The 11,006-nt window shown below is 62.3% G+C and overlaps 1 protein-coding gene across 1 annotated transcript in view; it reads right to left on the reverse strand.

The window, feature by feature from the left end:
- PDZRN3 (PDZ domain containing ring finger 3) overlaps positions 1–8,483 on the reverse strand; it is a gene marked incomplete at its 5' end in the record, with an annotated part of 90,783 nt that extends 82,300 nt beyond the window's left edge. The window contains 2 exons of the mRNA XM_081106409.1: positions 585–671; positions 7,761–8,483. Coding sequence (XP_080962535.1) covers positions 585–671; positions 7,761–8,483 — 810 coding nt within the window. The remainder of the gene's footprint in view (positions 1–584; positions 672–7,760) is intronic.
- Between the last annotated feature and the right edge of the window lie 2,523 nt (positions 8,484–11,006).

An 11,006-nucleotide genomic window follows, 5' to 3' on the forward strand; every position in this document is an offset into this window, starting at 1 on the left:
GTGCTCTATAAATGCAACAACCAAGCTGGGAGACAGCATCTCTGTGCACAACACAGTTTTGACACCATTCAAGTGACCCCACCTGGAGCTGACACCCTGACCGCAACTTTGCCTCCTCCCCGGAGCCCGGTACCGACACACCCTGGCAGTTACCCTGATGGAGGGAACTTGGCCCCTTCTCTCCAGACAAGGGGGTGGACCAGGCCATGGGGGGAGGAAAGAAGCTCACAGACCCACAACAAAGGCCTATCCCCAACTTGTGGCGATGACCCGGAGCGGAGCCCACACTCTAGTTCAGTGCCACCTGTACGCACCCCACCACCTGGGCAGCTCGACTGCCCCACACGCAGATGTCACCCCCAATTCGAGCAGCGTGAACAAGCCACATATTACCACCAGGACGATGCCACCGTAGGAGACAACCAGAGTCCCCGAGTCTGGGGACGAGACATAAATAACTAAGTCTCCAACTACAGGAGTGAGCGAAGGACGCGATGGAGGTTCCGCCCTCCCTCCCCAGGCCGTCCCTCTCCCAGCCGCCGGGGGGGAAGGAAAACCACTGAGGAAGGAAGGAAGGGACCTACCGCACACGGCCGTCCCCCGATGATGTTGAAGCCGAGGGAGCCAGCGTCGCGGTGCAGGACCAGGGTCAGGCTTTTGGTCTCTTCGCCCTGTGGGGAACAGAGGCCACAATTACTCACCAACAGAAAGCAGGTGGCAGGGACTCGCTCCATCTAAGTGGACTCATGCATCACCAGCTGACATCACTCTTGGGGAGTGTAAGCAAGGGAACCGCTGCGCCAAGCGGAAGCCACGCCCTGTGTTTAGGTTGCGAACACCTGGCGGCCCTGGTGTGACCATGGGAGACTCCTGGCGAGACCCTTCCATCAGACCCTGGTCTGCAAGTGCGTCTTCCCATGATGCACCCGGGTACTGGGGCTGTCAGCACCATTGTCTGTCTGCTCCCCACCGGAGCACCCCCATTAGGTCATGAACGGTACCCACAGCCTGCCTGGCTGTCTGAGCACATGTGCGGCCGTCCACAGTCCTCTGCTGGGGTGACGCTGTGAACAGCACATGGAAAGTCAGGTGAAGCCCCCCAGTGTGGCTCAGTGGTTGAGCAGCAACCTATGAACCAGGAAGTCACGGTTCAATTCCTGGTCAGGGCACATGCCCAGGTTGTGGGCTGGAGCCCCAGTAGGGGGCGTGCAGGAGGCAGCTGATCAATGATTCTCTCTCATCATTGATGTTTCTCTCTCTCTCCCTCTCCCTTCCTCTCTGAACTCAATAAAAATATTAAAACAAACCACCAAAAAAAGTCAGGTGCAAACCCGAGGGAACCTGAGGAATCCTGATCTAGTGAAGGGGCGGGCGTTGTCGCAGGTAACACGGCGACCACAGGAGCTGCCGCGCGGAGTGACTGACAGCACTCGGCTCAAGGCGGGCGGGTCAACACGAAGCCTCCCAACAAACACGCGGAGCCGCCCGGCAGGTCTCACGGCCACGGGCGCCTGTCCCGGGGACGGAGAAGCCAGGGCTGCCGGGCAAACTCGCACGGAACAGACCGATGAACACGAAGAGATGAGCCCGCGTGCGAACTGTGGCCTGACGGGTGTGGCGTTAACCCCACGCTTGCTGACATGTTGCCGGTTTGCACATCACGTGTGTGCACTGACTGTAAGCTCGCAATTGCTTTGCTCACGTATCCTGTTTCAACACGGGCTTATTTAAATGCGGCATTTTAAAACATGAAGCCCTTCATTATAAGCTTTCTTGGAAACACTGACAGCTTATCGCACAAGAGACCTGATATTTACTATTTCCTGATCAAACCTTTGCCTCCTGCTCTTTCTGGGAATAAATGCAGCACCTGCGTGGCCTGGGCTCAGCTCTGACTGACCACTCTGCCCGGCCTGGGTCTGGGTGGGGCTCCATCACCCATACTGTGCACAGCCCGCTTCACACGGGCCGGACAGCTGTGCCAGGGGAGCCGAACACACAGAACACGGACACACACACACGCGCAGATCCTCTCCCACACAGAAAGTGCACACACACACATTGCCCTCCACACACACATTGCCATCCACACACAGACACACACATCCTCTCCCACACACATACTCACACAGATCCCCTCACACACACATATCACACACACACACACACACACACAGAGGCACAAAGAGACGCACACATAAGACTAATGGAGAATGCACAATCACATCACTAAAAACATCAGCTTCAAATCTCTCTTCCCAGATGGCACGTGTCCCCGGGAGCCAGAACCCAGGGGAGCAAGGGGCTCCCCGCAAGAGCCTGGGGTCGGGGGAAAAGAAAGACGCCTGCCATCCTGGGTCCAGTGACATCCCTCCTCCTTGTGGGGAGTGGTAGGGGGCTCTAGCAGTCCTCAGCACCCCAGCGTCCAGCCAGGACCCCGCCCAGGGGCGGTCGGGCCCCAGAACACTGCAGGGTCTCGTTGGACGGTCACATGGTGTCCACCCGGAAGTGCCAGCAGAAATGGAAGCTCGGTGTGCACGGCCTCACGGTGATTCACTAAGAAGATGACACGCTAGAGCAGGGGTGGGGAACGTCCGGCCCGCGGGCCATAGAAGGCCTGTGAAATCGTTTGGTCTGGCCTGGCCAAGGGTGAGGGGTGAGCTAATTAAATGTTTGACCGAATAGAGCAGGCTACTTTTTTTTTAAGTTGAATTTTGTCGGGGCCGGGAAGGATGTTATAAATATCCAAATGGCCCCTGCATTAGATCAATGTTAAGACTGCCCAGATCACAGTCTGCCCAGCTTTCAACTCAAGGTCTAACTGGATAAGAGTTGTGGGGGGAATAGAAGTCACAGGGAACAAGGAAAAATCAAATGTCCTTTGTCAAAAGACACCTTATGGCGGCTGTTTATTTTTATAGAATGCAAACTGCCTTCTATGGGCAAAGTCCCGCTTCTATGTCACTGTTCTCCAAAAAGCCGAGCTGGGGCGCTTGGACACACGCCACCTCCTATGGGTGTGGCGGTCCCCGGAGTCCGTCCACGCCTGTCAGTGCGGTCTCTCTCCTCCCCAGAACGGGTGTCCCCGGTTCTCGCGGTTGTGGGACTCGCTGCCCGGCGGGTTCTGAGAACTGTAATTGACTGACCGCCCGTCTGTGTATCTGGGGGACCCGACACCTCAGCCTCGGATTATGCGAAGCTCCCAGAGACTGCACAGCTGGGACACAGCTCCGTCTGCGGCCCGGTGACCGGAAAGCGCAAAAATGTGCAGGGCGGGGGCGGGGAAGGGGAGTTGGTGCCAGACATTCCATGTAAAGAAGGCGGTGTCTCACTCCCTACACAAGACGTCTGTGTCCTGTCCTTCAAACTGATCCTAACGGTCAGCAGCGTGGACCAGCCCACCCCCTGCCACGCTCCTCCCTTCCAGGGAAGAATTCTCGGACGAAGGACAGAGGGGAAGCGCTCAGGCCTGCGGGTGAGTCACTGGAATGATGCTCGGAAGTGAATTCAAAGAGCCCTGACGGGTGTGGCTCAATGGCTAGAGTGTCAGCCTGAGGACTGAAGGGCCCCAAGTTCTATTCCAGTCAAGGGTATGTACTTGGGTTCCAGGTTCCCCGGTCTTGGTCAAGGTGCGTGCGGTAGGCAATCAATTGATGTGTCTCTCTCACATCGGTGTCTCTCTCGTCTCTCCCTCTCCCTTCCACTCTCTCTAAAAATCAATGGAAAAATATCCTAGATGAGGATGAACAAAAGGAAAAACACCAGACAATACAAAACAACAAAGTGGATGAGAGTCAATGGAACTGTTATCGACTCGTGTCTGTCCCCAAAGTCAGTGCGGAGAGGGGGAGAGAGACACCGGGACATGGACGGGGAACAGAAATCGCTTGTTTAGACACAAAATGGTCATCCACAAGCCAAACAGACTTTTAAAAAATAATGTGAGAGAAATACGTGAAGAGTCTCAGTGCTTCCCTGGCCAAACACACATGTCCGTCCGCTGTTTCAGTGAAATAACCTGCGGATGCCCGAACATCCGCGTCCCTGGCCCCGGAGTCTGACCTCAGGGTGCACCCCCGGTCTCACGCGGAGCTCGCCTGCGTTCCTGGTGAAATCACGCGCGCGCGCGTCCTGGGAACCAACGCCCCCGTCCAAGGCGCCACCGCCGCTCACGCTCCCACGCGGTGGACGGCAGACGGTGGCTCCGGGCCTGAAGGGTAGCCCCCCAGCTCCCCATCCTGAAGCATTCCTTCCCCAAATCAGAGGAAGGCACAGGCTGCCCAGGGTGGCAGGCCTCTCACAGGACAGCAGGGGCCGTGGGGCAGACCTCCCCAGCTGTGATTCCGCGGGACGAACATGTCACACGGCAACCTGTGGCCTCACCTGGTCACCAGCCTGCCCTCCTTCACGCCTCAGCCCGGAGCAGAGGCCAGGGATGCTGCTCAGCGCCTTCAGGGCCCTGCACGCCCACCCCCGACACACAGGCCACGAGAGCACAGGGCCGAGGTCAGAGGCCCCGGTGTGGGCAAAGGTGGGCATCCGATGGGGCTGAGACCAGTGCCCACCTTCAGGGAACAGGCATGTGTGGGGGTAAACTTGACAGGATTGAAGGACAGATGGTGTGTGGGGGGGGGCAGAGCAGAGGGGGTTAGGAGGAGCCCCACGTTAACAATTCCCGGGATGCTGTGCCCAGAAATCCCAAGATGCTTTGCTGTGGAATGCCTGTTCTCAGAATCAGGTGGGTACATCAGGGAGGGAAACCGAGGCAGGGAACGGAGCCTAGCGTCGCCAAGGCTGTGGCAGCCCACGTGGGGCTCCACGTCGGTTAAAGAGAGGCCGCCTAAGGGACCGCGTCGTGCAGGCGGTCAGGGGGTTCCGGAACTCGCCCTGGTGTTCCTCAGAGCGTTCAGGAGGGCCGTGTAGACAACGATCGGGAAGGAAGTACCGCGAGAGGAGCCCAGCGCATCCTTCTCCGCACGGAGCCGAACCTCTGTCGAGCTGAGGAGCTACGAAGTGTGACAGGTGGCCCGCCTGGCTCGGAGCGTGTCACCAACGCGGACCCCACGCCCGTCATGGGTCAGAACCTCGGAGTAAGACGCGGGAATCTGTGTGAACCAGCTCTCCCGGTGATTCCGATCGTGCGTGGGGTGTTCGAGAAGCGAACCTGAGAACAGCACCAGCAAACCCTGAGCACTCGGCCGGCAAAGACACATTAAGACGACGCCAGGGCGTTTTATGGGACAAGGGCGAGGCCCCGAAGCGCTGGTGCCGAAAGCTCCTGGCCGCGTCCATCTCCTTCAGCTGCCACAGGTGCAGACATCAGGATGCATGAAAAAGCAACTGCTGTGCAGGCAGGAGCTTCTCGGGACACCGACCCGCCTGCCTTCGGAGAATAAACAGTGTCCGTCCGGTGGGGCAGAGTTCACCGATGCAATAAGCCAGTTCTCACACAGCCTGCGGAGCAGCAAGGGCCCCGAGGGGGCACCTGGGGCCGGAGGAGCAGCCGGGAGCCCTGGCTGAGGCGGGGCTGGGGCCGGAGAGGAACCAGCGCAGCCCTCCGGCCGCTGCTCTTGGGGCTCGGCTGGTCCCGGGGAGCACTCGGGGCTCCGACACCGGGAGACTTGCTCTGTAAACTCCACAGGCAACATCTGGGCCCCCAGCCGAAGGCCCCCGATCACCCTCCCGCTCAGAGCTTCACCAGCGTCCAGTGTTCATCCAAGTTCCGTATTTTTGATTCTGAGAGAATTTACCCAAACACTCCAGAAAGGAAACAGAAAGGCAAGAGAAATAATAAACTCGCCTAACAATGAATGACGTGCCAACCCTGGGGAGCGGAGGGCTTATTTATAAACAAGTATCACTTAAAACTACGCAGGGCGTCCAGAGGACAGCACGGCCAGCAGGAACCCAGGCCCCTCCGCCCGGGCCCGGCGCCTGCCTCGGACCAGGCTGGGCCCCGCTGGGGTGACTCCTGGCCTCTGCAGTCCTTTGTAGCCTGTGCGGTCCCCGGTGAGCTCCGAGCTGTAAATATTTGCCCTGAGCTCAGCGAGGCCAGCTGCTCAGGCTGCAGCTGACAGGCAGGCGGGGGCCTGGCGGAGGGGGGTCGGAAAACTTGCGGCCTGGTGTGCACTGGGGGGAGGGGGCTGGGCCAGCGGGAGGGAAAGCAGACGCAGGCCTGGGGCCCTGGGGCAGAAATGTCTCCTCCTCGGAGCCATATGGACAGGCAACCAGAGGGGCAGCAGCTGGAGTCCCGCCCCCTGTAGTTGAAAACGTGGCCTTTGCAACCAGGAAACCCCAGTTCTCAGGGGGTGATTTCCCCGCCCCCACCCCTCCCCCGTCCCAGAGAACACTGGACAATATCTGGAGACATTTTGGGTTGTGGAAACATGGGGGCTGGTGCTACTAGGATCTCATGGGTCGAGGCAGGGATGCGGCCAGCCGTGCCACAATGGAGGATTACAGGCCACCGTGCCCATGGGTCCGGAGGCTAAGCGGAGGCAGAACGCGATTCCCACTCCGCCCCGAGTTGCTGTCTGACTCTGTGCAGCTCTGGGACCTCTGTGAGCCCGCCCGCTCCCCTCAGCGGACTGAGCAGTGACGCACAGCAAGTGCGGCCCTGGTTGCTGGCGCCCAGTCCGCGCTCAGTAAACGGCACCCGTGGCTTCAACTGGTGGCAACACTGCAGGGGCCAGGAGTTTGGGCAGGAGACACGGGCACGTGTGGGTGCAGAACCCAACCCCCACCTAACAGCTGGGACCCAGGCCCACGACTGTCCGTCCCCAGCCTCTCGATCTGCAATCGAGACGCGTCCCCGGTGACCTGTGAGCAGCAGGCAAACAGCTGAGAAGGGCTCAGCGCTGGGCCCAGAGCAAAGTCGCCCTCAGACGGTGTGAGACACCGCCTCCCAGCAAGCGCCGGGGAGGCCTCGGGCCTGAAGATCCTTGCAGGCACAGTTGTTGGGCACTTACCCCCACCCTACCCCACCCCACCCAGGCACAGCGCCAGGGCCTCCTCACAGGGCCCTCTCTCCTTGAAGGCTGACAGCACCACTTCACATTTAGAGGCACCGGCGCAACTGGGTCGCGTCTCGAGGTCACCCAGCCGGTCAGCTCAGCGCCCAGACACTGAAACAGCTCACATTCACGGGACTCCGTCTCAATGACTGCTTCACGCCTGGTGTCGGTTCCTTTAATTCCTCCCGGGATCCCGGGTGAAAGGCACAGAGGGTGCCCGGCTGTGTTCATCCCTGTCCGGGCAGCTCGCTCAAGGTCAGCAGTCACTGCCAGGACGTCCGCGGCTGAGCCTGCCCGCCCTGAGGCGGCCTCTCTGGCCTCCTTCTTCTGTACCCTGGACTGGCCCCGGGCCCCGGGGAAGCCTGGACATAGCTCACCCCGCGTGCCAACATCTTACTTACTCTGTGTCACTACGTAGGGACCACGGTTTCCCACAGAGATACCCTAGCCTAGCAGGTCTGAGCAGTGAAACTAGAAGCCCGCCCTGGCTCTCCCCGGCTGTGGGTTCCTCTCTGTTTCTCCAGGCCCTTGAAGCTTCAGACCCGATCCACCCCGTGTGCTCGGGCCTCTATGGGGACCAGAGTTGCCAAGCTTGGGTGGACTCAGCGCCCAGCTCCTGGTGATCTGGCTGCAAGCAGCGGAAAGAGGAGGGGCAGAGATGCTCCCAGGGAGCCCCAGGCATCCCAGTGCCCTGGAACGGGAGGTGCCCTGCATACTGGGCCTGGCAGGAGTCGGGCGGGCACCTACCTTGCCGCCAGCTGGCGCGGCCACGCAGCGACTGAGCGAGTCCAGGCGCGCGCTGTACTCCGTGAACTTCTTCTGGTAGCGCAGGGCGGTCATCTGCAGCTCCAGCTGCGCCGCAGCCAGCTGCGCCACCAGCGACTTCTCCCGCTTGCCCGCGCGCAGCGCCTCCTTCTTGAGCGCCTTGTGCAGCGCGGCGAGCCGGGCCTGCAGCGCGCCGTTGTGCGCCCGCAGGGCCCGCGCGCAGCAGTGGCCGCCCGCGCGCAGCTCCCCGCGCGTCAGGGGCAGCCCGCAGCCCTCCTGGCAGCGGCCCACGGGCCTCGCGTCGCACGCGTCCCGCATGTGCGCCTCCAGGTCTCGGCGCGGCAGCACCTGGGCGCACCCCGCATGGCGGCAGCGCGCGGGCGCGAAGTCGCAGTGCTCCAGGTGCGCGGGCAGCGCCTGCAGCTGGACCACCCGGCCGCAGCCCCGCGCCGCGTGCGTGCACTTGATGTCCAGCTTGAGGATGAGACGCTTGAGTGGCAGCACGTGGTTGAGCTCCTTGGCCGACAGGCGGCCGCGGCAGCGAGCGGGGCAGCTACCCTCCTGCACCACCCAGGGCAGCACGCAGCCCGCGCAGAAGACGTGGCCGCACGGCGTGGTCAGCGGGTCCTCCAGCACCTTCCCGCACAGCGCGCACTTCAGGTCCGGGTCCACGTCGCCGTCGAAGCGGTCCAGCTCGAAGCCCATGGTGGGGCCGGGCCGGGGTCGCCGCCCGGGCGCGGCGCCCTCCCTCCCGCCCGCCTTGCGAGGAGCGCAGACCCGGCCGCGCGCGCGCTCGCCCCGGACTGAGCCCAACTCGGCCGACGTCTCGGAAAAGGCCCGGAGCTCCTCCGCCGTATTTGCGCGAGCGCGAGCGCACACACATCCCGCCCGGCCCGCCCGCGGCTCCGGGGAGGCGGCGGGGAGGCCGAGGGGGCGGGGAGGCCTTGGGGTCGCCGAGAGGCCGGGCCCCCAGGACGCAGCCGCACCCTCCTCTCCGGGGACTCTTCGCCCCCTCTCCAGCAGTTTTCGCTTCTGAAGGCAAATTCCAGCCGAGAAAAGCTCCCGGAGTCTGGAGCCTGGGCTGCTGGGGCCCCGCCCGGGTCGCCGAGCCCCTTCCGGGACCACCGCCCCCTGGGCAGTCCGGGCCCCGCCCCTCCCCGCCCCCTTCGCTTTTCCGGCGGCGCCGGCGGAACTTGCTGGGCCGCTATGCGGGCACTTACGGCCGCTGCCGAATTCGTGCAGGACCGCGGGGAGCCCGGGCTCGGAGGCCGGCTCTGCGCCCGCGTGGGCGGTCGGGTTCCCCCCGTCGCCTCCAGCGGGCAGCTCAGGCCGGAACAAGGCCAAGGAGTTCTGCAGGGCCGCGTGGAGCGGTGACTCCCAGATGTTATTGCGGATGCGGATTCTGCCCCGGGGTCTGGAGAGTCCCCAGGTGACCAGCTTACAGGTGACACTGACGCCCTGGTCCAGGTTCCATCCAGGTGGCAAGTGGCAGCCCATGAATCTGGGCCTTTCGCACCAGGACGGGGGGCCTCGGGCCGGTTTCAGCGGCGCCTCTGCGTGTGGAACGGAGCCCTGGGGGTTCACAGCATCACCGTGGACTGGGGACTCTCTCCCGAGGCTGAGAAAACGCTCCAGTTTCTGAAGCTGGCCCCCTGGCTGGGCTCAGGGCGGCTGTGGGCCTGCGAGGCCGGTGACAGCGTCCATTCGCCCATGGCTTCTGCTTCTCCTTCGCCCTCTGTGGCTGCTGCTGCGACCTCTGACCTTCGCTACTTAATTGCTTCATCCAGTGCAAGGATCGCCATGGTGTCAGAGGGGCTACTTGCTGGAACTGACCCTTCAGAAGCCGCCCCTGGGCAGTGACCTTTAATTGGGGCTTAAACGGGTGTTTGTTGCCGTTGGAGGGTCTTTCATCCCGGTGCTCTAATCGGTGCCCTTCTTTGGTGGCCGTGGGGTCACTGGATCGGCTTTTGTCCAGGTGAGCACGGGCGGGGTCCGCCCTCCCGGTGTTAGCTGCTCACAGTTTCTCAGCGACTGGGCAAGAAACGGGTTCTTGCAACAGAGCTGTGTGGGCTCCTCACTGTCCCAGGGTGGGCGCGTGTCAACAGGGTGATAATCTTCAAACCAAACTGGTTCTGAGGCCCAGGCCCAGCTCTCAGACACCGTCAACGGGAGATCAGTGCTTGCTCTGGGTGCAGCTTCTCTGAGAACCGCGGCCGACCAGGGACTGATGAAACGCTGCAGCTGAGGCCAGGGGGTGGGGTGCGGTGGGGTGCGGTGGGGTGGGGGCCTCGGCTCTTTAGGCAAAGGAGAGTCTGTGTCAGCCGGCAGCGCCTCCGGGTTAATTTTAGCCTCAGGGAAAGAAACCCCCTGCCTGTCAGGCTGGTGGCCAGGCATGTGTTTCAGGGCTGAAATGAACAGAGGGGGGACTCGGAAACTAGAGGAGCCTGATCCTGGGGGGTGGGGGAGGGGTGGTATCTGATGGGAGGGGTGTGAGCTGTCCCTTGACGGGTGAGAAGGAGCCAGCGGTGACAGCAGGACATTCTGGGCAGAGGGGACAGGACTGCAGAGGTGCTGAGGGATTGAGGTGGAGCTGGCCCAGAACTGAACGCCGGGGAGAGAGGGGAGAACAGAGGCAGGCAAAGGCAGAGAGGTGGGCAGGACCCCATCTCCAGGGGCCCAACAGGGCACACGTGGTGAGGACTTTGAACGGATTGGGGGGTGCTGGAGAGCGGGGCAGGGCCTTGGGCGGGGGGGGGGGGGCACAGCTGATCAGGTCTGGTTCCTTCAGAGTGGGGCATCATGTCCAGGTGCCCCCTCATGTCGGACAAGGATGGGCTCCCTCCCCTGCTCCAGGTGAGCGCTGCTCTCAGACCTCCTCACAGGTGATGCCACCGCACAGGGAGCCGAGCACAGGGTGGCTGTTTGGGGGACACACCCGCACTCAGGACACCACTCCCGTCACAACATCTCTCCTGCATTCTGAACAGCCAGCTCCCGCGGGACCTGCTGGGTCACCGAGCCGCTGGGAAGCGGCGGGCTTCCCACGGGCATCGTTGCACACCCGCTCGGCTGGTGACCATCAGAGGACAGGCGGGGAAAGGCGGGCAAGGACAGGGAGACCTCGGAACCTCCCCACGTGGCTGGTGGGCCGGCAGCCGGGGCAGCCTCCTCGCAAAACGGTCTGGACGTTCCTAGGAATGTCCCACATGGAGTGACCGTGTGGCCCAG

Source organism: Myotis nattereri (genome assembly GCF_964212035.1).
Source record: "Myotis nattereri genome assembly, chromosome: 14".
In the NCBI taxonomy this organism is placed as follows: Eukaryota; Metazoa; Chordata; class Mammalia; order Chiroptera; family Vespertilionidae; genus Myotis; species Myotis nattereri.